At 38.2% G+C, this 27,619-nt stretch overlaps 1 protein-coding gene across 2 annotated transcripts; it reads left to right on the top strand.

Annotated features, from left to right (window-relative positions):
- Window positions 1–1,711: 1,711 nt before the first annotated feature.
- LOC140939150 (uncharacterized) lies at window positions 1,712–27,142 on the top strand. 2 transcript variants are annotated; one of them, XM_073388709.1, is made up of 17 exons: window positions 1,718–2,099; window positions 7,525–7,602; window positions 8,307–8,423; window positions 9,592–9,648; window positions 11,110–11,209; window positions 11,643–11,791; window positions 13,121–13,206; window positions 13,940–14,065; window positions 15,625–15,700; window positions 16,557–16,656; window positions 17,256–17,336; window positions 18,142–18,204; window positions 20,195–20,242; window positions 21,312–21,386; window positions 22,593–22,652; window positions 23,242–23,544; window positions 24,161–27,142. In XM_073388709.1, exons 1-17 carry the CDS (start codon window positions 2,064–2,066, stop codon window positions 24,289–24,291), a joined length of 1,686 nt encoding a protein of 561 aa, XP_073244810.1. In that variant the 5' UTR covers window positions 1,718–2,063; the 3' UTR covers window positions 24,292–27,142. The 2 variants fall into 2 exon arrangements, with proteins under 2 accessions (XP_073244811.1, XP_073244810.1); XM_073388710.1 differs by lacking the exon at window positions 21,312–21,386 and having other exon boundaries at window positions 1,712–2,099.
- Window positions 27,143–27,619: the final 477 nt, after the last annotated feature.

Below are 27,619 nucleotides of genomic sequence, written 5' to 3' on the forward strand. Positions count from 1 at the left end.
AAACTGATCCGTATATTTTATACTATGGGTAGTGGTCTTTCACGATCAATACCACTGAGTAACAAAATAATCGTTCACGGCTCCGACGTACTGTGTACACATCTACTATCTACTCAACCAAAAAAAGGCCTTTGATATATAAAATATAATTATATGAAATATATATCTTTGGTGTATAATTATATTTTTATATAATTATAGCAACGATCCTCCCAAATTCAGCAGGCTTCCAAAAAAACGGAGTACGATCAAAGACGGTGTTTCTTGGTTTTCCGGAAACCATTGTCGGTTAGCTATTGTGTTGTGGTTGGGTTATATTGTTCAGGGGGTTTTTTTCGGGTTTTTTGAATTGTGCCATTTGGTGATTGCACCCGTCCACTGTGCCAGGAAAGAACCGACAAGAAACTACCGAACAAGTTTTCTTTACGTACACTCGCACAGAAACTCATTCCGATCGAAATAGGTAAATTTAGTCTTAAAAATAGACATCAAAAAGCATTACTGCATGATTGATTAAATATTGTTTAGGCATTCGTAACCAGGGTGTTTAGGAGATAAGAGGAGCTTGCTAGCACAGTTTGCAATGCAGTGGTCTTTCGAAGGTATTTAATTTTCATATGAAGGAAGATCATCATTAATTTTATCTAATAACGTGAGCTACTTCTCGTGCGCTGATTGGTCGAAAGCTGTGGTCGATGAGAGTACTATAGACTATGGGCGGAAATGACGCGATGGTGGCACGATTTTTTCGCGCGATTTTCCGAGAAAACTTGAGCGGAAGTTATGTTAAAAACTGTCAATTGATGTTATTTATAAAAACCAATCCACAACAGCAGCTCTTGGTTCCACTTGAGTTTTGAACATTTTGAGGTTATTTCTACCGTTGATAAGCGTATATACCTTAGAAAATTGTTCTCGGTTTGTTGACTCGACAACTGTTTAAACCATTATAAGAGGGTTTTTTGAGGCAGTAACGTTTTGATGATCCAACTAACAATTCTTCCGCGTTCGACCCTATGCGGACGTGAGGCCTGTTTGCACACGGAAGTGGTTTGCGTCTGTAGTTTGTCGACCACGCTCCTAACAAAGCGACGGCAAGCGAATAACGTTTTCGTGGTGGTCACACTAAATGATAAAAGTCAAAACAATGTATTCCGGGAAAAGTTATGACAATAACCACCAGTTTAGGTTACACAAATGTGTTTGAAAGTGGTCTCAAGGTCTCAGTAGCACACTACCACACTACCCCCTACAATTACGGATAACACCCCCCCCCCCTTGAAATATCAGGAGCCGCGGCTCCTGAAATATATAAGACACACAAGTCACCCGCCCTCAGGATCAGCGTGAGCTGACTTAATGTGCCTTTGGCATGGAAAATCTATTTATAGACTGCGAGCAGTCCCTCAGAATGGTCACGCGAGCAAGGAAATCAAGTGAAGGGAGCGAAAAAAAAAACGGTCTCCCTCTCGGCCATTTCGCTCTCTCCAGTCCTGCTGAGCTAAAGGAAATGACGTCCATCGATGTCAGGGCAGGGCTAGGTTTGGAGGGTTGAATGACGTCTCTTTCCTAAGAGACAATTCAGTTTTCAAAGCCCTCAGATTTATGTTTTAGGTCCAGGTCTACAAGGAGAGAATAATTTTTTTTTTTATCTTGCATGTATGCCGGGGGTTTTGTCGTAGTAAATGCCCATTGGTCCACTGCGCCGGAATTATCCTGAGCCACAGCGGAGGATTGATGGGTCGGGATTACTTTCGGAACGACTTCCTGTTTGTTATTCCATGTACAGCTTCACGGTGTGTAGTGGTTCAAGAGATGTAAAGGGAAAATATACTTAACTACAGCTAATCAGGATGCAATAAGTTTTCATTGGTATTTGAGGCACAGCGAAGTCTAGAATTCAATTTATGCGGTTGAATTACAAAAGCGTCTCGAAATTCCCACAGATGAACGATTTGTCACGCTGACTAGATCAACTATAGCCGCCGATCGTCGGGGGAATCTTGTAGCAGTGATCCTGCATGTTTTTGTTTTCAACATAACGTCGAAGGGGTGCAAAATACATGGAAGGTTACCTGGATTTTAAAGAGTCTTCAAAGGTGAGAGGCCGATGCAAGAACTAAATTCACACCTTCTACACAGATTTGTAATTATGTAAACCTGTGAAAAGTATCGGAGAGGCAAGCACTGAATGCTAAATTGCTTTCTATTTTTGATACTTGACTGTTTCTCAGATCTGAACGCAAAACAGCTCGTTACTTTGTTGCATACAAGAGTCAGTAAACAGTTAATATTTTAGTTAGTGAACTCCGATACTGCGCGGGCATTTAAACAAGTGTGTTTGATTTGAAGAGCAGCCAATGATTACAACGCAAGTTTCAACTTATTATTGTAGCCGGTTTATAAATAGAGTCATTTGCTTCGATGTTAACGAGAGTTGGTAAAGGCTTGTAGTATTTTTTCCATAAGGTCTTTGCGAATTTCATTTAAACTGACATGTTATTTTATGAGGACAAGACAGGAAATTCTCGCCAGCTTGAATCGAACAACACTTCAGGAAACACGCCAGTCATTTGGCGCTGTAACGTATCCGACAGCGCTCCTTCTTGTGAAATAAACCCGCGATAACTTTTTGCCAGAACCTCGGAACTATTGGCTTTATTTTATTTTTACTATTTTACCACAAACACGTTTCAGTTCGAAGTGCACGATATACCTCGTTCCGACGACGGAGAAGTGAATCTGATCGTTTGAGGTCGCAGCTTTGGCATATTTTAGGGTATCTAGCTAATACCGCAAAGCTGAGCTCCATGTGTCAGGTTGTTTCAGGTGCTAAGCCGTGCCAAATGACGTGCTATCTATTAAGATTTATAAATATATATTTTTTCCAAAAATCATGTTTCTTTTCAGGAACTTCAGCTGATGATACGAAAAAGAGTACATATACCTGACTATTTGAATTTCATTTTATATTGACCTCTCTGCACCCTCGAACATTTATTTTTGCGGTCACAGATCGATGTATTAGAACTATTTTGCATATGTAATTTTATATGTTTGATTGTCGGCTCAGATGCGAAAATAGGCGAACGTAGTTATGGATGCCTAGCTTTGAAAGGCAACTTAGGAACAAAGACAGAATTTGGACTGAAAGAAGAAAATGTGACAAAAGTTACGCCATTTGTTCAGTGAACCAAAAAATCCGATGCAAAAAAGGGCGAACTCAATTTATTATTACGTCATTGGTCCTCACATCCTCCCCCGCAAATGTGACATCGTAGACAGGGTTTTAGCGGAAGAAAAGAGCGAGCGACGCAAATTAAGTTGTAGGTCATCAGCACGAGTATATTTGTGCTGAGTAAATATCGTCGTAAACATCAAAATTTACGTGGGAATCGTTCACTAAGTACAAAAGACTTAAGCGAGGTAAGAGAACGTGATTTATCAATTTGCTGTGTTCAGATTGTGCGGGCATACCGACGTGAACTTCACTTCAATTGTGGATTACCGCGCGTCTTAGCTGGTAATGAATTTCGGTTATGCAGAGAGTTTCTTCATTGAATGCAATATACCAAATGCGTCAAAATTCATTTTTCCCGTTTTCGCATGAGGTAATCACAAATAAGGTTAATTCGTACCCTTGTAGGATGCATTAGAAGTGCGATGAATTTCGCGTGTTTCGTCGTCCAAATATCGTTCACGACCACTTCCTCTCATTCGGATGAAGGCAATCTATACAGCAACACGACTCGACTTCAGGTTTTAGGCGAAATTTCTGGCGAGCATTTGATTTTTTATTGGTCTTAAATAAAAACCATCGTTATTGGTTGTCGATAAAAGCTGCTCTTTTTTATATTTGGCACTGAGCGAGGTAGCGCGATCAGCTGCATCGCCGACCTTCCGTTGATTTTTAGTGGAAGTTTAATATCATTAGTTTTCTCTAAGTGTACCGCATCGAATTGCAAACCATTATCCTAATGCTGAAGTAACCTTAGAAGCTACGGCTAAATTATCTTCCTTTTGGAACTAAATTCCTTTAAAATAATGATTTCAATGCAATTAGCAGGACAGTCAACAAAGATAAGAAGGGGTGTGCGTTTGTCACGTTTGTGCACTTAACTTATTACGCTTCGACGACATTTGACTTCAGAAAGATAATTTGTGAGTAATTCAACGATTTGCTGTGTTTACATTAACATATCAAGCTAATAATATCAAAAACCTAAAATCGAGACAGCAAAGTTTATTTAAAGTTTATGAAATTGATGATTACAAAACAATTGAGCACACTTCGGTTCTTTGCACTGCATTCAAAACATTTTGTGAACTCTGCATTTCAAGTACGTGTTTTTTTTTTTAAGACAAAAAGTGATTACCTCCTAGAAAGAAGGCAGAATCCGGCGATCTAAAATTTTCCAATTTACCATATTCACTCAAAATACTTTGATCAAGGAAAAATTTTAAAATAATAAGAATTCTCAACTCAACAGAAGGCTAGAGGAATGCTGTAATTTACATGCAAGATATAGGACAGATAATTGAGATAGTTGCTGACCTAAGGAAGCTCCATTCTGCTTCTCCCTTTTTGTTTTGTTTTGTTTTGTTTTGGGTCATTTCATTCCATTTAACTTTTTTTAAGCTGGCTTCCACTAGGAACCAAAATAAACGAGGATAATATTCAGTCGCCAAGGCACTCATCAGGCCGAGTATAAGATGCAAGAATTAGAGCCTGAAGTCCTTTTCTCTAGACGTTCTGCTTTAATATTAATAGCGTGCATGAATCTGAGCTTTTAAAGAAAAAACAGTAGACTGTCAGAATCACAAGATAACGCCAAGAAATAATACAATGAATCAGATTTTCATTTGATCAGTCACATTGATCGTGTTGCTTTCATTTATTAAAAAAATCAGGCAGGTTCCTGGATTTGGCACCTGATTAGATCTCTTAAGCCATATTTTTATACATTGCAGCTAACTTATATTAGAGCCTACAGTTCATTTTTGAAATCAGCGCAACCTACAGATTTGTAGATAACTAACTAATCTGTTTGGGTGAATTATTTCCAAGAACAATGTCAATCAGTTCATTGCGATGGTGTGTTTGTCATTATTTTCTTCAAAACAGTGTATAATAAAACATTTAATTAGATTCGCTTTTTGTGAATAATAATCAAGGCCTCGGTAAGTGTTGTCAGCCTTGGTATTAGCCTCACCTGGAGATGCTAGTGACACCCATGGCTGAAAGAACGGATGTTATGTACATATTTGTTTCTCAAAAATTATTGCTTGCCTTCTATGCCAACAGCACTGTTTATTTATCAGATAGTGACTCAGCCACTGTCTTTATATTAGTATATATTGTACTCACTCACTGTCTTCTCATTGGCAATCAGCTAACAGTTAATTTTGGAAATCAGTGTAACCTACAGATTCGTTAGTTATCTGCCGACAGATAACTGACTAATCTGTAGGTTGACGGTTTTTTTGTCCTTATTTTCTTCAAAAATTTGCATAATAAAACAAGAATAAATTTATTAAGTTATTAGAGTTGGTTTTTGTGACATTCAGAATATTCAGGTATTGATAAGCGTCAGCCTGAGCTTACTTACTTCTTACCTTTATTATTCTGGATATCACAACAACCTCAACCAATAACAATTTGTTTAATATCTTTATGAGACAGTTGCTACACTAGCAAGGTTTGGTTTACTCCTTTCAGACTTAATAAACGTGTAGTGGCCAGAATAAAAATTTGAAACTTATTCTTTGTGTAAAATACTTACCTTACTTTTGCCAAAGCTGCTAAGGCCTTGATCCTGTGTAAAGTACAGAAAAACAATTATATTATTTTATTGTAAATGCTGCAATGCAAAAGTATTCCTGTTCAAAAAGGTTTCATCTCAGTGGTCATATCACATAACAAGATAAATTAGTCCACAGAATCAAAAGTTTCGCATCACTTATTTAAATAATTGACTGTGGAAATAAAACAGTCAATAGTTAAGGCCTAAGTTTGCATTGTTAATGGCTAATGATAGCAATTGATCAGCACATATTCAAACAATGGACGATAAGTATAAAAGTACACACAGGTTTGTTCTGTTTTGTTACACACATGATGAACATTATAATACCACCCTGCAGGACATGTGGCCTAGCTCTCATTAATTACTATCATGAATCTTGGTTGTTGGCTCTTAGCACCTCTTATCAGATCAGCTACAGCTTTTATTTAATTTGTGTCTAATTACAGCTGTTTTGTTATTGGAAACCTGTGAACTATGCTCTGTTTCATTTATCTGTTAGAGATAAGAGAATCCCCTTTTGGCTAAGGTTTATTTTTCACAGTAGAGACACAACTAATGTTAATTTCCAATGAGCTGCAGTTTTGGACCCAACTGAGCAAATTTTGTTACCGGTATCTTCAAACACTTGCTTTCTGTTTTGGCTTTGATGAGTGGCAGATATGGTGGCCCACAACTGTCAGGGCAAAACCAAAAACCTCATGGCAAAAACAAAATAGCTAAATAGCTTTAGTTTTGCCATGGGTATTTGCTTTTGCCATGAGGTATTTGGTTTTTGCTGTAAAGTATTTGGTTTAGCTGTGAGGTGTTTGGTTTTACCGTGAGGTTTTTGGTTTTGTCGTGAGGTAGTTTGTTTTTGCCATGAGGTTTTTGGTTTTCATGTGAGGTTTTTGGTTTTTGCCATGACAGTTGTGGGCCACCATAGGCAGAAGTATGAGTCCTGCATGAATCATCTGTATGGTCACTTATAGTCTACAGAAATTTGTGTAAAACAAACCTTGCAGTGAGTTCCTTATGCCCAAATATACAATGCCCAATTTCCAATGACCAATGATAATTGCGTGCCAAGGCAACCTTTTAAAATTACGTATAGTGTATAATTAACTTTATTTTATTATTGTAATCTTGAGAATGTTGTATATCTCATACACATATTTGAAAAAAAAAACAACTAATGGAAATGTATGCTGCAACATCTGCAGTTAAGGGCTCATTTACGTATTGTAGAAACATCTTCAACCAAGCTTTACAGGCTGTACATACATGTAGGCATTTCTCTTTTAAGTTGTCCAACTCCTGATCTTAAAAGCTCAAGTCCAAATTATTAAGTGCTGTGAAGTTTGTTCTACTTAATAATTAAGTAACACATAGCAGACCCAGTAGATTATCTTGTTTCTTATCTTTTTGTCCGTTTTTAAAAGTCTGAATAATTTTTAAGTTAAAAACAATTTTAACACCAAGAATGTTATGCATCTCACCTTTGGTTTATATTTGCCTCATGTGCAGTAAAGGCTTATTACCATGGTGTCTATCCATTGGCAAAGACTAAGTTTAATCTCCTTTTGGCATCTCTCTGTATAATTTGTTTAATAATCTTGTGTTTCAGCCATTATCTGACAACCTAGCGGTGGGCTGCAGTCCAGGCATTGTAGTGATGTAGAGATTACTCTAAGACTATTTTGACAAACCTAACCCTGAATATATCTATTTTTCTTTTTAGTGGGTGACTTATTGGGTTGTGATTCGTGGATCTCGGCTGGTTTTCTTTGCCAATGCGGACACTCATATTACAGAAAATGTAAGACAGTAATTAAACTGTAATTAAATTTTCTTGTAATTTTTCTTGTACTTTGTTCAGCTAATTCATGACTTTTAACATCTTCATGAGGCCAATTTTTAGCACACTGGATCCTTCTTTGTGGCAAATTTCATTCTGGATTTTTACCATTTATCGCAAATGTCTATAAAAATTTGATTAACTATATTGTATCTATGACTATAAATTTAACACAAAATTAATGAGGACAAACCATTGCTTTTGTTTGACACCAACATGTATGTTATGATGACAATGAGCACTTTTTCCTTGGGGGTGACAAAAAGCCACAACAAAGTTAATGTTAAATTACCTCTACATGTACAATGGCCACCTTTAGGGACAGAAGAAAGTGGAGGTTATAAAGAGGTGGCTGTTGTAAAGAGGTTTTAAACAAGAGTCAATGAATGAATTATTTGTCTGCTAGGACAAACAAGTGGCCATTATAGAGAGGTAGTTGTTGCGCAGAGCTGGCTGTTAGTGGAGGTTCCACTGTATCAAATTTAAAATTACAATTTCTGCACAACACTCATCTCCAGTGTAACACCTCTTTGCTTTGAATGTGAAAACCATTTTTTTCTCCTGTGATACTGAAAAATAATATTAATATAGACATAACTTAATTTCAAAATGTTTAACAAATAATATACCTCTGATTTTACATAAATGGTTTTCCCTATTTTTAGGTTAAAGGTCATATAGACCTCGGGCCAAAATCCAGTGTTGTGGATGGTAAACGCAAGGCAAAAGACAAGTTTGAGTTTGAAGTAAAGGCAGAACGTGGCAAGAAATATTTATTTAGGGTAAGGCATTCTTTAGAGATTTTCAAAACCCCTCCAGCTTCCCCTACCTGCCTCACCTCTTCGCACTCTGTTATGCATAAGGCCTCCACAATTCCCAACCTGCTATCTTAAAAAAGAGTGTCTGGTTTCAGAAATGATATTTTTTCTACGGAGATGGAACATTATGTCGCGGGACAACACCCAACCTGGAGGGCCAGGCATTGCAATATTATTCTTCTGTCAAAGCCTGCCCAGCACAGTTGAACCCACCAGCGACCAAGGTCCCATTTGGTTTAGCTTCCAGTGTCATCAAGGTGCACAAACCTCCCCATCACATTAAGGTGCAACACTTAGGGAGCTAATCTTTCAAGGCATGTATATTAGTTATGGTAAGTTTGGGGAAACAGACTGACCAAAGAATGGCTAGCCTGTTTTACTTGTAATGCACTGGCCCCCTCGATCAAGTCCTATTCAAAATTTGTTTCTTGAGAATCCCAAGTTCAATGTTATCAATATGGTTTACCTCCCTGTAGTTAGAGTTTTGAATATAACATACTAGAGGTAGTCACTGATTATGCATCCGCGTTCGTCACTTATGGAAACAAAATCAAGTCAAAAGGAGTCCAGTTTCCTGGAGGTGATCCCCTGATGGAATTAATAGGGGCAGCTGATTTGCAGTCGCCAGTGATAGCTCAAAAATTTCTGCCTTTGTGCCGCAGGAACACCATATAATGATGCGTTCTGACAAACGCGATAATTTGAGCCAGGAATTTTTAAGTGGGTGTCCACGTACACCTTAACTCTAATTTTTTTCCTAAAAATCTGGGCATCCACAGGACACCAGGCTACATTACCCTGCCCTTGGCCTTTTTGCCAGTTTCATCACAATGGTTGTTATAGAGCATTTTCATTCATGTGGCCAGCATCTATTGGAACAAAAAAAATAGCATTTATGTAAGAAGAGAGTTCATCTCCCACAGGATTTGTTTGGAACACTAACATGGCCACCATTTCATTTTATTGGAGCACCAATATGGCCTCTATGACATCATGTGAAAATGCTAAATTTGCAAAAACTTTTCACTTAAGTGAAGCAAAAAATATCATTTGAAAGAGTCACGGCAGATGGCTCTAAATACACTTTTTGATAATTTCTTGTGCTAATTATAATGTCTTTGTTGCTTTGCAGACAAATACGGACCGCACCCGTCTTCAGTGGGTACATACACTTCATCTTGCCGCTCAGGTAATGATTTTGTTTTTAAGTCTGTCAAGTTGTTTTGGATGACTTGAAATTAAACATTATGCTGACAGTATTTATCTGTAATAGTAAAACTACCGGTAATGCCCTATTTGGAGAGCAAGGGATGGTTCAGTACTCCGGTACTTGCCTCCCACCAATGAGGCCTGGGTTCCAATCCTGCCGTCAACAGCATATGTGGGTAGAGTTTGTGGTTGGTTTCTCTCCTTTGCTCTGAGGGGTACCCCAGGTGGTGTTTCCCTCCCCTCAAAAAGCAACATTTCCAAATTCCAATTTGACCAGGAATCAGGTAGACAAAGAACCACTGTGTAGATACCTCTAAATTATTATTTACATTGTATTTATTTATTTATTTATTTTATTTATCATTTGTCTCAGAGGCTTGCCATCCAAAAATTAAGGCTGTGCTCTGCGAAAAATTGAAGGGAACCCAGGGCTCTGAACCTCTGAATTCCAGGTTGCCCAGTGTAGTACTTCTATTAGAAAGCTGAGATATCATAGTTCCCACCCAATAGCAAAATTAAGGTGCCAGGGGTCACCCGGCACTGCTACACCTGTAGATCGAGAGCCCAACCTTGAAAATTACATTCATTGTATACATTCACTGGGTAAGGATTTACAAGTAATCAACTGGAGCTTAAAGATTTTTCTTCCTGATATTAAGCAATTATTGAATTCGGTTTTTGATCATCTGAAGAATTATGGAGTTCTTGAAGGGTGTCATCCGCCTCGGCATCTTTATGGCCTCGGCAGATAACACCCTCCAAGATCTTCATAATACTTTAGATGCTACGAAAACGGAATCCAATAATTGTTTTATTTTTTGTTCAAAATAATTCCTAGTTTAAAATCAAACTAAAACATGCTTACCTCCATCGATGTTAAGTTCATTTTTGATAGTACATGTTTATCAGCAAGTTTAGGAGATGAAGGGTTGTTTAGTTCTGCAAGTATTCTTCTAATAGCAGATGTTGTCCATTGAGTTGTCTTCTTGCTTTTCTTGCTATATTTAACTTTTTCGCCAATCGTTCGCCTATTTCTTACTTGTGAAAGGAGTATTATAAAATGTTCTGCCATTTTGTATCTTGGTTAACATTTATTTATTTACTGTTCAATAATCTGGCAATTTTGCTGCACGATTGACTTCATCAGTTCACATATTGCAAAATTCTTCCAAATTTGGCCCAACAGTAACTGGTTATGATGAATAGTATGTTTTGGATTTTAGCGAATCAGAAATGGAGAAATAGTTTGAATGAATAATAAGTGATATTATCCCAAACTTGACCTGTGTGGAGAGGCAGAAAGTGAGTTACATGTATTCCGTATAAACAGCAGAAGAATGTCTTGCATACATATGGTAGTTGTCAGGTTAACTAGTTGTCATCAATTCCCTGGTTGCTATGGGTTGCCTTTTTTTCAATAAGTGTATTGTTTTGATTGCAGGGAAAACCCCCTCCACCATTGATTGTCAGTAGTCTAGACAGTGGTGAATCAAAGACCTCACCTACATCAAGAAGTCCAACCGAGAACCAGTACACTGAAGGTTAGCTTTTCTTCTGTTTCTTTTTCCAGACGTATATGAGCAGGAATTTGGTTTATTTATTAATGTAAATTTTACTGTTATGTCTAAATTCCTTGCCTTCAGTAATTAAATCTAGTTGTAATATTCTCTTGGAATTCTTCCTTAAAATTATCAAATTTCCAAGTTTCCAAGTGAGCAGATAAAATATTATGCAGAGCACATGGCAGTTTAAGTGGTCTCACACTATATTTCCTTGCATGCTTGGTTAAAAAGGCTGTAATCAATGTTAGCATTGACAGATCTAGGAGAGTTGCTCAATCCCACCCCTCCCCCTTAAGGAGATCCACAGAGAAGGGGAAAAATGAAAGAAAATAGGGAGAAAACCTGCCCCTTAACACATTAAGACTTGGCTGAGTACTTAGACATTATATTAATGGTCACCTTTATTTTGCAGTTCCCGAGTTTAACATACCTGTAGTTGGTGTGACAGAGGAGGAAATGGCAAAGTCACTTTTGAAGAAACACAATTCATTTAGCAGCCATTGTAAAAAGCTCTTGGGTCGCAAGAAATCTGATGGCTTGAGTAAGAGCTTTAATGCTGCGGTAAGAGAGATTCTGTGCTAGCAGGTTTTCAAACAAATGGGGGAGTGTTTCCTTTGCTGTCCAGACACTGAAAGTGTGCTTATCCTTTACAGTCAACTCTCGCCTTGCAAACACCCTGCTATAACAGACACCCAATACATAATACTAACAGCAGCTAAATCCCAGGCAAAAAGTTTGCAACCACTTGACTGAAATATAAACTTCCGCTAATATGAACTCTCACCAATCGGGTCCCGTCAGTGTCCGTTATAAAGAGACTTGACCCTCCGGTCAAAATTTATATCTCATTTGTTGCCCAAACCCGTTGCGTATAGTGTCCGTTGTAAAGAGAGTTGACTGTAACCCTCCGGTCATAATTTAAATTCTCATTTGTTGCCCAAATCCATTGCCTATACAAGTAGTAGGGAGATGGTGATAAAAAATCAAGCAAATTTATCTTGTGTGATTATCTCCTTAATTCTCATGAGTACTCCGCTGTACACAGCATTGATATCACAAAGAAGAATTTGATGCTTATCACTCTTAGGGCTTAAAGGGTTAACGGAGTGTAACTAAGAAATATCAAAGGTCCCACTTCACCCTTGTGAAGCAGGGAAAGTGTCCACAACCGGTCATGGCAGGCTCACTGGAATGACACTTGGTATGCAGCTACTAAAGGGATAAAGAATATTTTGATGATAAACACTGCTTATACAGGAACAGAAAATACCACACCACTGTACAGCACACTAAGCTGTGACCATTTTGGTCGCCAACAAATTTTTTGCCTCAAAAATTGTAGCGAAAGCCAGCAATTTGGTGACTTCTGTTTGGCAGTCTTGTGCAACTGACAGTGGTGTAGTGAAATATACCTTTGCATTGCAACACATAATTCATGCTCTGTTTTCTTTACGCGTAGTTTGCCAATCTTACTCCATCTGTCTGGGTATGAAGCTTTAAGATGTGGTGGCCACTTTGCTTGTGTCAAACCCTTACTTAATCTGCTACATAGTTGTTCTTTTTGTTTGTCACAAAACACTCCTGCATGATGACATAAAGAACGGCTGTGTAGCAGACTAACCCTTAGTATAATCTCATTACGTCCTTTCTTATTCTAATGACTAATGTCTAATAACTGACGACCATTTCACTATTATACATTGATATTAACATTATTTTGAGGTGTTTGACATTAGATGAAACACTCTTTCTAGTATTTGGAGTTAGAGCTTGAATTCTCAAATTAATAATATTTAACAATAATAATATATTAGTATAATCCATTTATTTAATTAGCTACCATGCATGTAATCCCTAGTAAACCATTAATTTTATAACTTTTGTTGTCAGGATTTGAGTCGCGAACCTGTAACAGAAGGTGCAGAAGCAGCCAAAGAAGAAGCTTTTTATGACATTGTTCCAGGCAACAAACCTCCGTAAGCTGATGTAGCTGTTAAAGGTCAAAATTAAATTCAGGTTAAAATTTTTTTAACCAAGGTTGATTTTCTATTGAAGAACTGAATAACTGGGGCTAGGAGACAAAGGAAATTGAGAATTAACCTAGGTTAAAAGTTTTTAACCTGAATATAATTTTGACCTGTAACATAGCTATGACTGTAGCAGTAATTTTAGTAGACTTAAAAGTCTACTCCACATTCTTGTGTACATTATCCATTTCACTATGTACAATGTATTTAATTTGAATGTACATTGTATCTCTCCCAAAGATTTTTTTGTGCTACAATTAAATGTATTTTAGAATTGTTATCATTGTATCATACCAAAAAAACAAAGAAAAGTAAAATTAAAACAAAGGAAAAATTTGAACCAAACAATACTTTTGTATATTGATGCTAAAATACTTTGAAATTGTTTTTATTATGAATCAGTTTGGCACCCAGTTCCTTTTTATTGTTCATCAATACTAATGAATACTTGATCCTCTGCATCTAATAATTTCTATACCTAGAACTTTCACTGATAAAAAATCCAAAAATTAATGCAGTCGTAGAAGTAAAGGTATGGAATCATTGAGATGCTAGCATTGTATGGAGAGCTTCCAAAAACAGTTTGAAATCCAAGTGATAGGTTATAAGCTACACTGTATTACTGGTATTTACAAAAAATGCCAGCTGTTAACTTTTGCACTTGCTGACTCTCTTTTTGCAGCTGGTACTTTGGAAAAATTTCAAGAGTTGAAGCTGAGTCTATTCTTGAGAGCTGCCAACCAGGAAGATTCCTGGTGCGAGACAGTGAGACTGTAAATAAACCTGGAGCTTATACTCTCTCACTCAAGTAAGTGGCCATTTTTTAATTTGATTTGCACATGTATGCTTTAAACTTATCGTTTTCAGACCACCTAATTTTTGCCATACCATAAACTGCCCCTTATAAGCCCCCCCAAGTTATAAACCCATGCGTTTACCTGTAAACAAAAAATACATCCAATTATACCCCCCCCCCCTCTCCCGATATAAGCCCCCCTTCAGATATGTATCGAAATGAATTTGATTTATTCTGACGTTTTAAAGCTCAATAATTAAAAGCCATTAAATGCAAGGCGTATTCTGATCTACGCTGCTATTGCTTGTTTCAAAGTGCTTTTTCTATTTCGGTCATAAGTGGGTATAAGACCCCCTAAGATTAGGGTTAGGAAACTGAGTTAATCAACTTTCAGGTTAGCCTGCGAACGGCAGACATTTCTCCTCGCTCATTGCCACGGAGGGATGTTTCGCGAGGAGGAACGTCTGCAACTCAGCGACAGAAATTCCATACTGATGACGCAAAATCTGTCCGGAATCCAGTCAGAAGAGCTAATTGGTCCACGGAGTAGTTCATTGTGTTAGTTGTTGTTTACAAATGACAGACAAAAGACAAAAGGTGGCAAAGGTCAAATTTAAACGTGATGAATCTCTAACAAAACAGTCAATATTTGTGGAATATAGTCTTCTCTAGAAGAAGCATTTGAGTTTTGCCGGGGCTCATTCGCAGATGAACACAACACTTTTCCAAAATCGACCAGGAGAAACGTAAAATTGAGCAAATTTGCATTTGGAACCCCATGACTACCGGATTTATTAGAAGTAAACATTGATTTACGTCATCAGTATGGAATTTCTGTCGCAGAGTTGCAGACGTTCCCTCTTCACAAAACGTCCCTCAGCAGTGATGAGGGAGGAGAAACGTCTGCCACTCCCAGGCTACTTTCAGGTCAGTTTGCCCAGTATAATGACTTAAATGGAACCTGATTCACTCAGTTGCCTAACCCTAATCAATAAAATTCAGAGTCATTCGGTGGGTAGTCTTGGGGAGTCTGAAGGCCGGGTCTTTGTTTTCAAGACACCCGGTCATAAGCCCCCTTAGATGTAAGCCCCTCCATTTATAAACCCTCTTAAAACCCTTCTACAAAGTGGTTCAAGTCCAGGGCTTAGTAGTGGCAGTTTATGGTATTCATCTGGGCCGAGTTGTTCAAAGCTGGGTCAAGATAACCCAGGGTTAGTGCGAGATTTGAATTCAGATTTGAAAGCTTTAAAAGCATTTCAGTTTTAATTCTTTTTGTCTACAAGTTGATGATTGGAAGCTCTTAAAATAACAGAGAATATTATCCTGAGAAAATGCTTTTGAACACAAGAAAAGGAAACCAGGGTTAAATTTAACCCCTGGTTAAGCGCTAATCAGCCTTTGAACAACTTGGTCCTCATCTTAAAGCAAAATTAATTTCATGTTATTTTATACCTGAATGTTAAACCTAATTATAGCAATTTGGAACTTACCATGAATTTACTCTTTTGCTGTCTCTGCGGTTTTTACTTCAATGTTAACTTTTAATCTGGTCTTTCTTCCCGATGGTCTAGGCATCATGATAGATGTCGGCACCATAAAATAGAAACTTTATATCCAGAGGGAAACCTTGTAATTAAAGGACATGAGGTTAGTGGAGAAACAGTAATAATATTTAATATCAACAGCCCTACAGTCATACAGTTGTGAGAAAAAAAAGATGAAATAAGTGTAAATGTAGTAATCTTGCTTCCTGGTACTAAACTCAGACTTGGATCACCTTATTTACGCACTTACCAGACAATAAAACCCATTGTTATTCCCATAAGTAGTGTTCTCCCTAAATTTTAGCTCAGCAGGTAAGAGACCATTCTTGACTGGTTAGGCCAAGAGGGGAGGGGGGGGGAGGTTTCGCATTCATGATGGCTTCTATTTTTGAGTATCCTGTCAACCAATTGACCGAAAAGTATTTTAAACACCTCAAAACTTTTTTTGAATAAAGGCTGCCTTTGCCGCTAGGGTCAATTTAGTAACACAAGTTGCAGAAGCTGCGAACTTTTCCTGTTGGTTGAGAAAGTTTAGAATAGGGACAGAAGCCCAGGAAAAAATTGTTAGCCTGCAGTGCTTCTAAAGGCACCACTCAACATTTAAATAAAGTAATCAGAGAGAATAGCTGTGTATACTTGTTGTTTTTTCGTATTTACTTCCTTTTCTTGTGAGCATCGGCTTGGATCACAACTTGTGTATTTTTTCGAAACAACTTATTTAATTTTGGTAACACTTCAAGCTGTTGCAGTCAGTAAGAAGTTTTTGCTTCAAGCGCTAAATTTTACCAGTTACTGCCTGATAAGGAGAACGCTGATAAGTAAAATGCATGATCTGGTCCCAAGTTTTCTACTCACTCTCCTTGTTTTACTCATTTTTAAGTTTTACTTTTCAAAGGAAAAAACAAGTGCATATTAAAATGAGCTAAAAGTTCAACTATCATGAACTTGTTTTATTTCAGGATAAGACTTTTCCAAATCTTGCAACATTAATGAAATATTTTGCAAAGAGCCAGGAAAAAGAAATCCACTTAACACCGGTAGTTTGCCAGGAACCAGAAGGTATGTTAAACAAAAGTTTCAATACATCATTGTCGCAACTGTGAATTCTTCATCAATTTAATGATCTGTATTTTTTCGTGCGTTATCAGCAGTATTCATACCATAAAAGTTTTTGAGCCTACAAACAAACATTCTCTAGAATGATCTCCATTCATTTCATTAAAGATCTCATAACCATTTTTTCTTGATGATTTACAGGATGTAGTGATAATTATTGTTAATTATTGATAAAATATTATCAATATTGATATTGTTAATTATTGATATTGATAAAATCATGCAGCCTTGGGACTGGAAGTGTTCAGCCCTGACACCAACCAACATTATTAATTCTCCTCATTGTTCTCTCCATTTACCTTAATATTATACTGCTAGGAAGCTGCTTACAGATTAGTATTCTCATGCCTGATTGGTAACATTTCAGATACACCACTGTATATATCTGGTTTTCCTAGTTGTTTGAGTTTGACTGTAAATCAAAGAACAATTTGAACCACAACATACATAAATACTGACTTAAAGAGAAAAAAAAGGGGAAAACCAAAGGTTATTAAAACCCTGTGGATATATAATTTATGGCTAATATTGTCACCTTGCAGATCAAGCTACTGCCTCCCCAAGTACCAGTAGCCATCCAGATCCACAACAAAGTTACGAAATAATAGTGGATCAAGTTGACAGTGAGTACTTTTAAGTTCTAAAGAGCAGGCCCCACATTTACCCTCTATCATTGTTATCATCAACTGATTCTTGTTCTGCTTGTTTATCTTCTGTAGTTTATATTTCTGAGATTTACACAGGATACTTGCTTTTGGACTGCACCCCCTTCCCACTACCACTCACTACCCACCACCCCACCCCACCCCGCCTCCCCCATCAATGCACTCCCCTAATTTGCAGTTATTACCAGCTCTGAGATTTACACAGGATACCTGCTTTTGGACTGCACACCCTTCCCACTACCACTCACTACCCACCACCCCACCCGCGTCTCCCCACCAAACGCACAGTCTGCCCTAATTTACAATTATTACTAGTTCTGAGATTTACACAGGACACTTGCTTTTGGACTAGTCAGTTTAGGCAAAGGAATATCTCAAATAACCATTCCCATTGACTTTCAGAAAGTCCTATGTACACTGTAGTTGGGCAGTTGGTGTTTTTTTTAATCAGGGTTTAATGGCATTACTCACTTGGGGCACCCATAATGGTCACTTATGCTCACTCACTCACGTTAGAGTTACTGACAAAATTTTGACCCCATGTCACTGATACATTTAAAAATTGGTCGACTTGGTGCAAGTCTATAGTACCCAAAATGAAAAGTTTTCTCCATCTGCTGTATCCCATTCATTAAAAAGTTAAAAAAAAAACATTCCCACCATTTTTCTGATAATTTATTTCACTTAATAGAATTCTCCTTTTACAGTAATGCATCCTCATAACTTGTAAAATCCATGTAAATTTTGGCTTTGTCTCCATTAGGCCGCCCTCCTGTTCCTGGATGTGAAGGCAAACCACTCGCTGAGAGTAATGAAAGCTTGCCTCGTAAGTAAAAATTACATGGTGTCTCTTTTCATAAGGATATACATGGCAATACTTTTGAGAGAATCCATCGGTCTACCTGAAAGTCGCTTGGGGATTTTTTCCAGTCACCCCTTCAATAATACTACTATTTGGCTTGTACACTTCAGAAATATTGGAATTGGAGTTGTTTATAAATTCCAATGCTATTACAGCCAGGATTTACGACACAAAAAATAGAAAAGAATGTTGATATATCCAAGTGCCAGTAAACTTGCAGGGGTATTAAGAGATTTCTGATCAACAGCTTGATTCTCTTTTCAGATTGCCAGGTTTAAGAGTCACATTAGTAAATAAGTTCTTTAAAAATGCTAACTTGAAATAAAATGCTCAAACTTTGTGGCTATACAATTGACTCCCGATAACTCGAACCCTCACTAACTTGAACCTCCCGCTAACTTAAACCAAAGTCAATTTCCCCTGGATTTCCTTCATACACTCACTGTAATTTTTTCCTCAGTAACTTTAACCCTTGCTAACTCGAACCTCCTGCTAACTTTTTTTCCTTCAGATGATTTCTATATAATTTTACCCCTGATAACTCGAACCATGTTTTAAGTGCATGACAAGTCGGGAAAAAAAAATGGTTTACCACTGTACAGAAATCCAAAGCACTGAATTTATTGCAAAACAACCGTGTCAATTCTTTGTTGTTACTTTTTTTGTCACTCCATTTCAAATTCAGTGTCCATCCCTGTGAAGTGTGCATGATTATACACTTAATGTCAGATCCCGAGGGAAACAGTTAGTTTTGTTTTCCCAAGAGTCCTGATGTTTCCCGAGACGAAGTCGAGGGAAACATCAGGACTCGAGGGAAAACAAAACTAACTGGTTTCCCGAGGGACCTGACATTAAGTGTTTTGTTATACTTCTAGACTTTCACTTCAACAGCAACAAAAGAATAACCGGAGCGAACCAAAACAGTCGACTCGGTACTTATAACAACACAAATTTAATTCTCAAAACCACTGAATGAATGATTTACAAACAAAAGTACTTTCCTCATATTATCTGCATCTTTTTCCTCCACTAGCTGCTGTTTTTCTTCTGGGAACTTCTGGGATAACTTTAAAAATCGTTGCTTTTTAGCTTGAGGCTTCGTTTTTGTGTTGTTGTGTTCATTCACGAAAAAGAAAACTGGCAGGACCTGGCAGTGTTTTTCCCGCCTTCTGTCACACCACTTTCCACCATGCTTTGATCACGTGCTGCAATGTATCCCGAGCGGTATACATTGTTTAATGTATCACGATCGGGATACATTTGATTTTAGTCAAGGCCACGTGACCAAGAATCAACCAATGGCAGTCCCTATTTAGTTGAGTGAAAGTCTAGGAATATATAACAAATAGAGGATATTACATGGCAGCCCGGGGATACGAATTTTATCTTCGAGTGCTGAAAGACATACTTTCAGCACGAGAAGATAAAATTTGTATCCCCAATTGGCCATGTAATGTTCTGTTTATTTTATAGATGCTGACGAAATTCCTACATAAAACACAACTTTTTTTTATTAATTTTCGAAACAGCAAAATAGTGCAATTAAAGTGGTCACCTATCGCAAAATGCCTGTCACAAAAATGTCGTGAAACTCGGATATAAAGTTATAAGGAAGAAATAAAGACAATAATACTTATGATTTTCTGAATTAATGTTAGTAACCATGGCGACACCAATATCCTCACACGTGAAAGATAAAAGTAGAATCTTCATTGCATGCGATGAAGATATGATTTTTTAGTAAAAGGAAAAATCCTGGTATTTCATCAGTATCTGTATAATAAGCTTGCATTCCCTCCTCATCTTTTTGCTTATTTGTTTCCGGTTATTTGATTCGAACTCCCGATAACTCGAACTATTTTCCATTTCTTTAGAAGGTTTGAGTTATCGGGAGTTGACTGTAGTTTATTTTTATCAATTAACAATAATTGTTCCGGTATTTGTTCATTATCAGCTAGGAAACTCCCTCATGGATATGAAAATGTTCCTGATAAGCCAAGAGGTATGCTCAAACACATGATTGTAATAAACAAGTACTGTGTACATGAGAACCATGTGAAGTGAAGTCAAGTGTGGAATGGCATTTGTCCCATATAATTATGCATAATTTTAATAGTAACTATGACAAAATTCTCCACCCCATAATCTATTCCTTGCCGCTGTGTGGTGGCTTTCATGCCCCAATAACCCAGAGAGCTGAGATTTCTGAATAACTGACAACCTACCCCTCCCTTAAGTCAAAATTAACACTTACTTCTCACTTAGGGCAAAATTGTGACTTTGGGGAGGGGTAGGTGATCAGTTACCCAGAAACCTTAATTGATCTCAGATTAGTCTACTAGCAGATAATTAGCTAATCTGTAGGTTGCACTGATTTTTAAACAATAATTGTTTTAAATAACACAAAAACCTCATCCAATAATTATTTTTGTGATATCCGGAATAATCAAGGTCAAGGTAAGTGTAATCAGCCTCGACCTTCGGGTCTACTGAAACCTTGATTATTTAGGATATCACAAAAAACAAATCTAAGAATGTTTTATTATGCAGTGTTTTGAAGAAAATAATAACAAACACACTGTCGCAAGGAACCTGTCGAGTGAATTGATATTGTTATTGGAAAACATGCATTGCGTGCACAACCTGCAGATTAGTCAGTTATCTGCTAGTATATAACTAACTGATCTGTAGGTTGCGCTGATTTCCAAATTTTGCTGTAGGCTCTTAACCAATGAGAAGACAGATAGTGAGTACAATGTATAAAGAAGTTAACTGAAGGCTTTTAGCCAATGAGATAACAGATAGATGGATACAATGTATAGTAATGTTACATGTAATAACAGTGTGATTACTGACCGAATTGGACTCCACTCGTTCCTGATCCTATTATTAATTAATGAGAAAATCATGGTTAAGTCTATGTAGAATTTAATTGCCATGGATAGTATCAGTTTTAGTGAAAGTTTTTTTTTAAATTTTAAAAATGAGGTCCAAGAAGGCAAAGTAGAAACCAGTCAGATCAATCCTCTCATATCATTAAACCCCTTTGGATTGTTGATTTTCTTTTCTAGCAAAACCACCTTTGCTGAGTCGAAACACAGAACCAGTTCTTCCAATGCGTGGTTATGAAAACTTGCCTCCCAAAGGTTTGTTAATAATTTTAATGATAAAGTAACAAGTAGGTTTATCACTTACTATTAGCTTTCAGGCCTCGTCCAAACGAATCTGTCTGTTTCAAAACGGACATTTTTAACTGTGGTTTGGCGTACTGTCCACAATTGCCCCGTGAAAACTGTCAAAAAAGCATCTTTTCAAAAGCTCTCTCCATAGTGGAGATTTCTGAAAACGACGTTTTGCTGCACTCGTGTAAATGGATGACAACGAAATTACGCCAGGCTCTAAAATACCAGTAAATGCGCATGCTCCCATCAAAGATGGGACCATTTTTAGTCACGACCGCGTTTTCGTGTGCACGGGCAAAAACGATTAAAAAACGCAACGTGTGGACGTGGATTTTTTTTGAAAAGAAGAAAAAATCTCCGTTTTCAAACAAACATGTGGACTCGGCCTCAATGTTATTTTGTTGCTTCCAAGTCGTGTTCAAAATGGACATTGTCAAAATCTGGATTGGAACTGACTGAATGGGATTCACAACCCAGATCAGACCTCATGACCCAAACTCAATCCACAGGGTGGCAAAGGGGTTTTCCGTGACGCGTGATTGGACCCAAATTATCAGCGTGATGCGTGATCGGGCCCAAATTAGCCGCGTGAGCCGTGATTGGGCATAGCAGCGTGATGCGTGAAATTGGTTTACCGTTAGTTTCACTGCTGCCATGCTGGTTGACAAGAATTCCTTTGGGCCCTGTCACATGACTACGAACCAAGACCACCCTTAGGGTTGATTTCCACTGTCGCCTCATTTTTCCGTGTGAATGCATGTAAAATTTACTTGCGTAAATAAAATAGAGCCAATATGTGAGAGGCCACGCGTAAACATAAAAGTTGAGCGAGTTCAACGTGACCTTCTATACATTGTCTCTATTTTATTTATTTTATTTTAAGCAGATTTCTAGATATTGAAGTGCACTTGATTGCAAAAACAGGTGATTTCTAAAGTTAATTCCGCTTATTCCGGAAGACGCCTTAAGAGCAAGTCAATGAAAGGTTGTTTGTAGAGGGAAAGTCAGAGTTGAAACTGCTGTAATGACTCTGACACTTTTCAAGTCCGAAACTTTGATTGTAAACTCGTACTCATGTGAAATTTAATTTCTTCCTCCTGTTCGTTTTTTCATTGTTTTTTTTTGTCTCATTCTCTTTGAGTGCAGTAACAGCTTTTTTTTCATTCACAGTAGGCAACAGAAGTCCAGTTCTCCGTGAGCCAGACTCTTACGAAACTATGGAATCACGTGGTTAGTGAACTTGTCTTCTGTCTGTAGTAAATAGAGACCTTAGATTCGAGGACAAGAACGACTACGAGTACGAGATTTACCTTACAGTTTTTTCGCGTATTCGAAAAAAACAGACACCCCGGAAAGCTTCATTGTACTTTGTTTTCATTAGAAAAGATAGCACTGTAGTTTATAAGCGAGCGATATGCTAACGCGCGTGAAAATCCCCACTCTCTAAGAAGGTGACGCGCGGGTGGCAGTTTTCACGCGTTCGTGTATTTCGCTCGCTTTTTATCCCTGAGGAAAGTGAGGGACCACTCGTGGTCTAGAGAAAAAGTGCCCCGGAGGGCTTGGTCAAAAAGTTTTCAACATGAACCGTAACATCAACATTGTTTTCATCTTTGATTCTTGCCGAATTTCATAACCAGTAACAAACGTAACATTTTGATGTTTAAGGTTGACATTTAATTGATAGACCCCGCCTTCCTAAAAATAAATCAGTAGAACTCACACCTCCCTAAGACGGACTCACCCGGTGCTAGTACCATTGGAGTCCATCTCAGGGATGGTTGACTTTAAATCTAACATCAGTTATTGTGTTTCGCTTTAGAAACAAGAGATTCCTTTGTAGAGGCGCCCAAGCCTAGTTTGCCTCCAAGAAAACCGGCCAAAACCCCGCACGGGTACGAAAATCTCCCTGAAAAACCCGCAGTACCCTTGCCACCGAGAGGATCTGCTACTGACGGCTATGTTAATCTTCCCGGAAAGGAAAAAAGATCTCTTAGTGAACCACCACCTCAGTTACCGCCAAGAGCTCAGCGACAAAATCATCTTGGTTATGAAAATCTTCCTTCAGGAGGTAGAGGCGCACATCGCCCCGCTTCTGTTCCATACCAGAATATACCACCACAAGGTAAATAAGCTTGTGTACATTTACATCCATAACTTGGAAAGGATCCGATATCCAAACGGTGCCAATTGAACAGTAGTGATACCGCACAACAGCACAACGACAATAACTTTTTTGTTATTCCTGATACCCAATGTTCACTATGTGTACTAAACAACTGAGATTCAATTTATTCTCTTCTACTGTATAAGTAGATCATATGTCAGACTGATTCCCGGTGGTGGTAGGGGGACACACTGTTGTTCGACTCTTGTAAGCGTCTGTGCGCGTATTTTCAGGGTCCCCTACTGGTGGTTGACCTTAAAACGAGCATCGGAGAACGAGCACAGGAAACGGGAAAAGAAAAATGTGAACTAATCTTGGCTCAAACCTTAGCCCCATTGGTAAATTCTTTGATCTTTCTCTGTTTTGTTCCCAATTTTTGTTTTCCCATTCCCCATGCTCGTCGTCCGTTACCCGTTCGTCTTTGTACTAATATCTACTCTTTCTTCCTTGCACTTCCTAAAGTTCTTAAATGATTAACAACACTGCAATGACATTATTTTTCTCAGGTTTTTGAATCATTATTCAGTGGCTATGGTTGTCTAATGTAAGTCGTCTTTTTATTTTTGCTTTCTAGGGTATAATCATTCACAAGGCCAGCAGCCCAGACGACCCCTAGCACCTCCTATGACACGCGCTGCCACATTACCAGCGCATATCATAGAGAACACTTTAGGGAAAATGGACTTGAAAGAGAATCCATTTTAAGTTTATTACCTCAACCCAGCAATGATGTCATAATATAATGGAATTATTATCAACAGAGAGAAAAAGAAAAGAGATTCAACCAAGTTACAGCAGATGTATGTCGCTTATGTCATGACGTCACTTCAAAGGGAAAATATGACACCATGTCAGCTGGTTAGTCTGACAAGCTGAACTTGTAAACTTTGATAAATAATTATATCAGACCGTTAGAGTAAGATAGGAGGTATTCCATTTAAACGTTATACAGACTCAGTTTGATTTGATTTGCTACTACAGCCGGCACCAAGAAATTGGTCGCGCTTCTGATAAGGCGCTCAGTCTCGCAGTCAGTTATGCAACATTTTGAATCCACTTCTACGTTTTGAGACTATGGACGAAATCCTGTGCCTGACCATTCAAATGAAACCGCTTCTCTAGTACTTACACATGGTACTTGTCGTGTTTCTACGTGTCTTCAAGAAAATTGGTCTTTTTCTTCAGTTTTGATTTGGAACACTGTTTGGAGAAAGGGTGAAACAGGACAAGTTTTTCTGTGTCACTTTTGTTTAATCTGCAGTTGAACCATCGTCTATAGTGCCGGAATGCGGTGGGATCGCGGTGCATTATTTCGATAACTAGGTCCTGTTACATATTTTACTGTAATAGACCTTTTCTTAGTTCCAAAAGCTCTCACTTTAAAAAAGAGGCCAAGTGCAAAACCCGTCTTGTGAAAATGTGATTTATTTGCATGAGAATCAATAGCTTCGCACTTAGCCTCGCTTTGAAACAGAGGCTTGGAGGTTGAGACTGGGTCGGTGTTGTGTTGAAGTGCATTATGGGACTGTTTTGGGGGACGAATTCTAGCCCAGTTGCGTAAGCAACGTGTCCCCAATCCCATTGTGCAATTCGACACAACATCGACCCAGACTCCTCCTGGTTTCACTGTAGTCTCAAAACACCTCGAGCAAATCTTCGTCAGTGGCAATTTGCGTTATAAAAAGTGTCAGTGATAAACATTGCTGCCGACTCCTTTCAATGTTAAAACTGAAGCGCAATATTACTGATAAGTATTAAGCTTAATCCTGCGTCAGAATTTTTTATGGTAGGTTTTATTCTTGTTACTTCATCGCGTATTTCGATATTTTCTCTATATCGGTATGACAAAAAGGGTCATAAAAATTGATCTGTTAGACGCAAAAAAAAACGGCACTTAAATAGTTTAACTGATGTAAGCTTTATGTAGTGCCCAAAGAACTAGCCACTAAGAGTGTCTTGGAATTCGATGAATGCAGTTGTACAGAAATAAATTCCTAATACAGTAATGGAATTCTAGCTGTCGAGGTGTACACTTGTTGCTTTGTGCACGTTAGGCCCGGTTCAGACGCGGAAGTTTTCATGAGCCGAACCTAATTCGAATTAAGGCCGACCCAAACTATTTAGACCGCCTGAATTGATTCACACGCCGATCTTAATTCCGGCCCAACAAAAGGGGAAAATGCTTATTTTGGTCAAACTGCTTGCAAAATACGTTATAATTTATGCATTAGGTTCGGTACATGAAAAGTTCAGCGTCTGAATCAAAGCCGTTCCAAAGTCGTTCCACAGTCTAAATTCCCGGCCGGGCTAGGCGTGAAGAACTGCTGCGCCGTTCTAAATTGAAATAGGCGTTGCTAATTGATTCAGACGCCAAACTGTTCATTCAATGTATTAGGCTTGGCTCATGAAAAGATCGGCGTCTGAACCGGGCCTTAAATACCTATCATAAGCAGGAGTTCTTTACCGCAACTTCGAAGGTTGCTTTGTAGAAACAAGTACATCCTTTCAACTCCCTTCTTGTTCTAAGATCTGTTTTCTTTTATTTGCTCCTTTGCCCTACACCAAGTAGCTATGTTAGCATGCCCTAAAGTCCTTCAGTTGCGTGAATGATTAACTTAAACTCTACCGAGGACAAGAGAGGATAAAGGGGACAGAGAAGGCATCCACCATATACACCCTGTTCCATAGGTAATTCGTCTCGAGTTATTTTTGAGACCACAGATCCCAAGGGAGATTAGACAACAGCCAATGACATAGCGCGAATGTGTTCCGCGTGGATGACCCACCCTCAGAACCACGCGTCCTTCACGAATTGACGCAGAACAAAATGGCGGAAGACGCGGAGAACGATATTGCTATTTGTTTTGTCGACGAAAACGACTACAGAGAGATTTCTGCTAAAGCTGTGTCAGCGAAACGGAAATTAAAAAAGAATCGTCCTTCCCCTCCTGTAAGAGCTAACAGTACAGCAGGGAAATCCTTAACACATCTATAATTTACAGTTTGAAGAGACCAATTTCTAGTTTGATATTTATTCTTTTATTAGTCTTTTATTATTCAACAAAAATAACACTTGGCGTCCTACTTGCTTTGTACAAACGACCGGTTTCAATAGACCGGCGAAATTTCTCATTTTAGTAAAGCGCTAAGGTTACGAAAACTTCGAGTTAAACTGATTTCACGGGTTGTCAAAGAGTCTAGCGATTCCCTTTTCCCAGGTGAGCGCCGACTCATTGCGCTTCAATATTCAGGAATGCTCACTATCTCTTTACGCTTTCATTGCCTTTCGCCCGACATGTTTTGCACGGCGTTTAGTCATGCGAAACCTCCACGCAGCGCGCGAGGTAACTTTATCCCGATTCTAAAAATAACTCATAACGTGTGTATGGGGGATGCCTTCTCTGTCCCCTTTATCCCCTCTTGCCGAGGACTAATAAGCAAGCCGGAGAGAATGATAATGGACAGAAAGGGAGTCTTAGGGCGTTTCCCGGGATATTTGAATTTTTCTGAAGTTATTTTTAGAAGTTGTAATTAAACGAAAGTCAAATTCCTGAGACGTCGGTACGTTTTTATCGATTGTTTGAGATGTCATCAAGTCAACTGCCTCAAAGCAACCCTCTTTTTGGGTCAACACCAACTTCCGATTAATTTCAAGCGTTTAATTGGTCTAAAAAACACTTTGGTGAAGGCAAGGCTTTCCCTGTTTCTGTCCCATTTTCCTTTCTTGGATTAAGCTAATTTCTCGTATAGAAATATGCAGTGCTTTATTCAGAGAGTCAGCCTCTTTAAACCAAAGTGTCAGTCTAAAGTAAACTCTTATCAGGGGATAAATTTTTATCGCTAAGCCAAACTGTGCTAATCTCCCTTAAATTCAAAAAAGCTCCTCCGAATAAAAACCGCTCAAATTAGACTGAAACAGAGAACGCCAAGGTAGATGTCTTTGGACTATAAACTGCTAGTTACTAGTATATATGGATTGTTTTTTTTTCTGGGTGTTGCTGACACTATTTTCGGTTGGCTTTTGTGCTGTTAT

The sequence above is a fragment of the Porites lutea genome, chromosome 5 (genome assembly GCF_958299795.1).
Source record: "Porites lutea chromosome 5, jaPorLute2.1, whole genome shotgun sequence".
Taxonomy (NCBI): Eukaryota; Metazoa; Cnidaria; class Anthozoa; order Scleractinia; family Poritidae; genus Porites; species Porites lutea.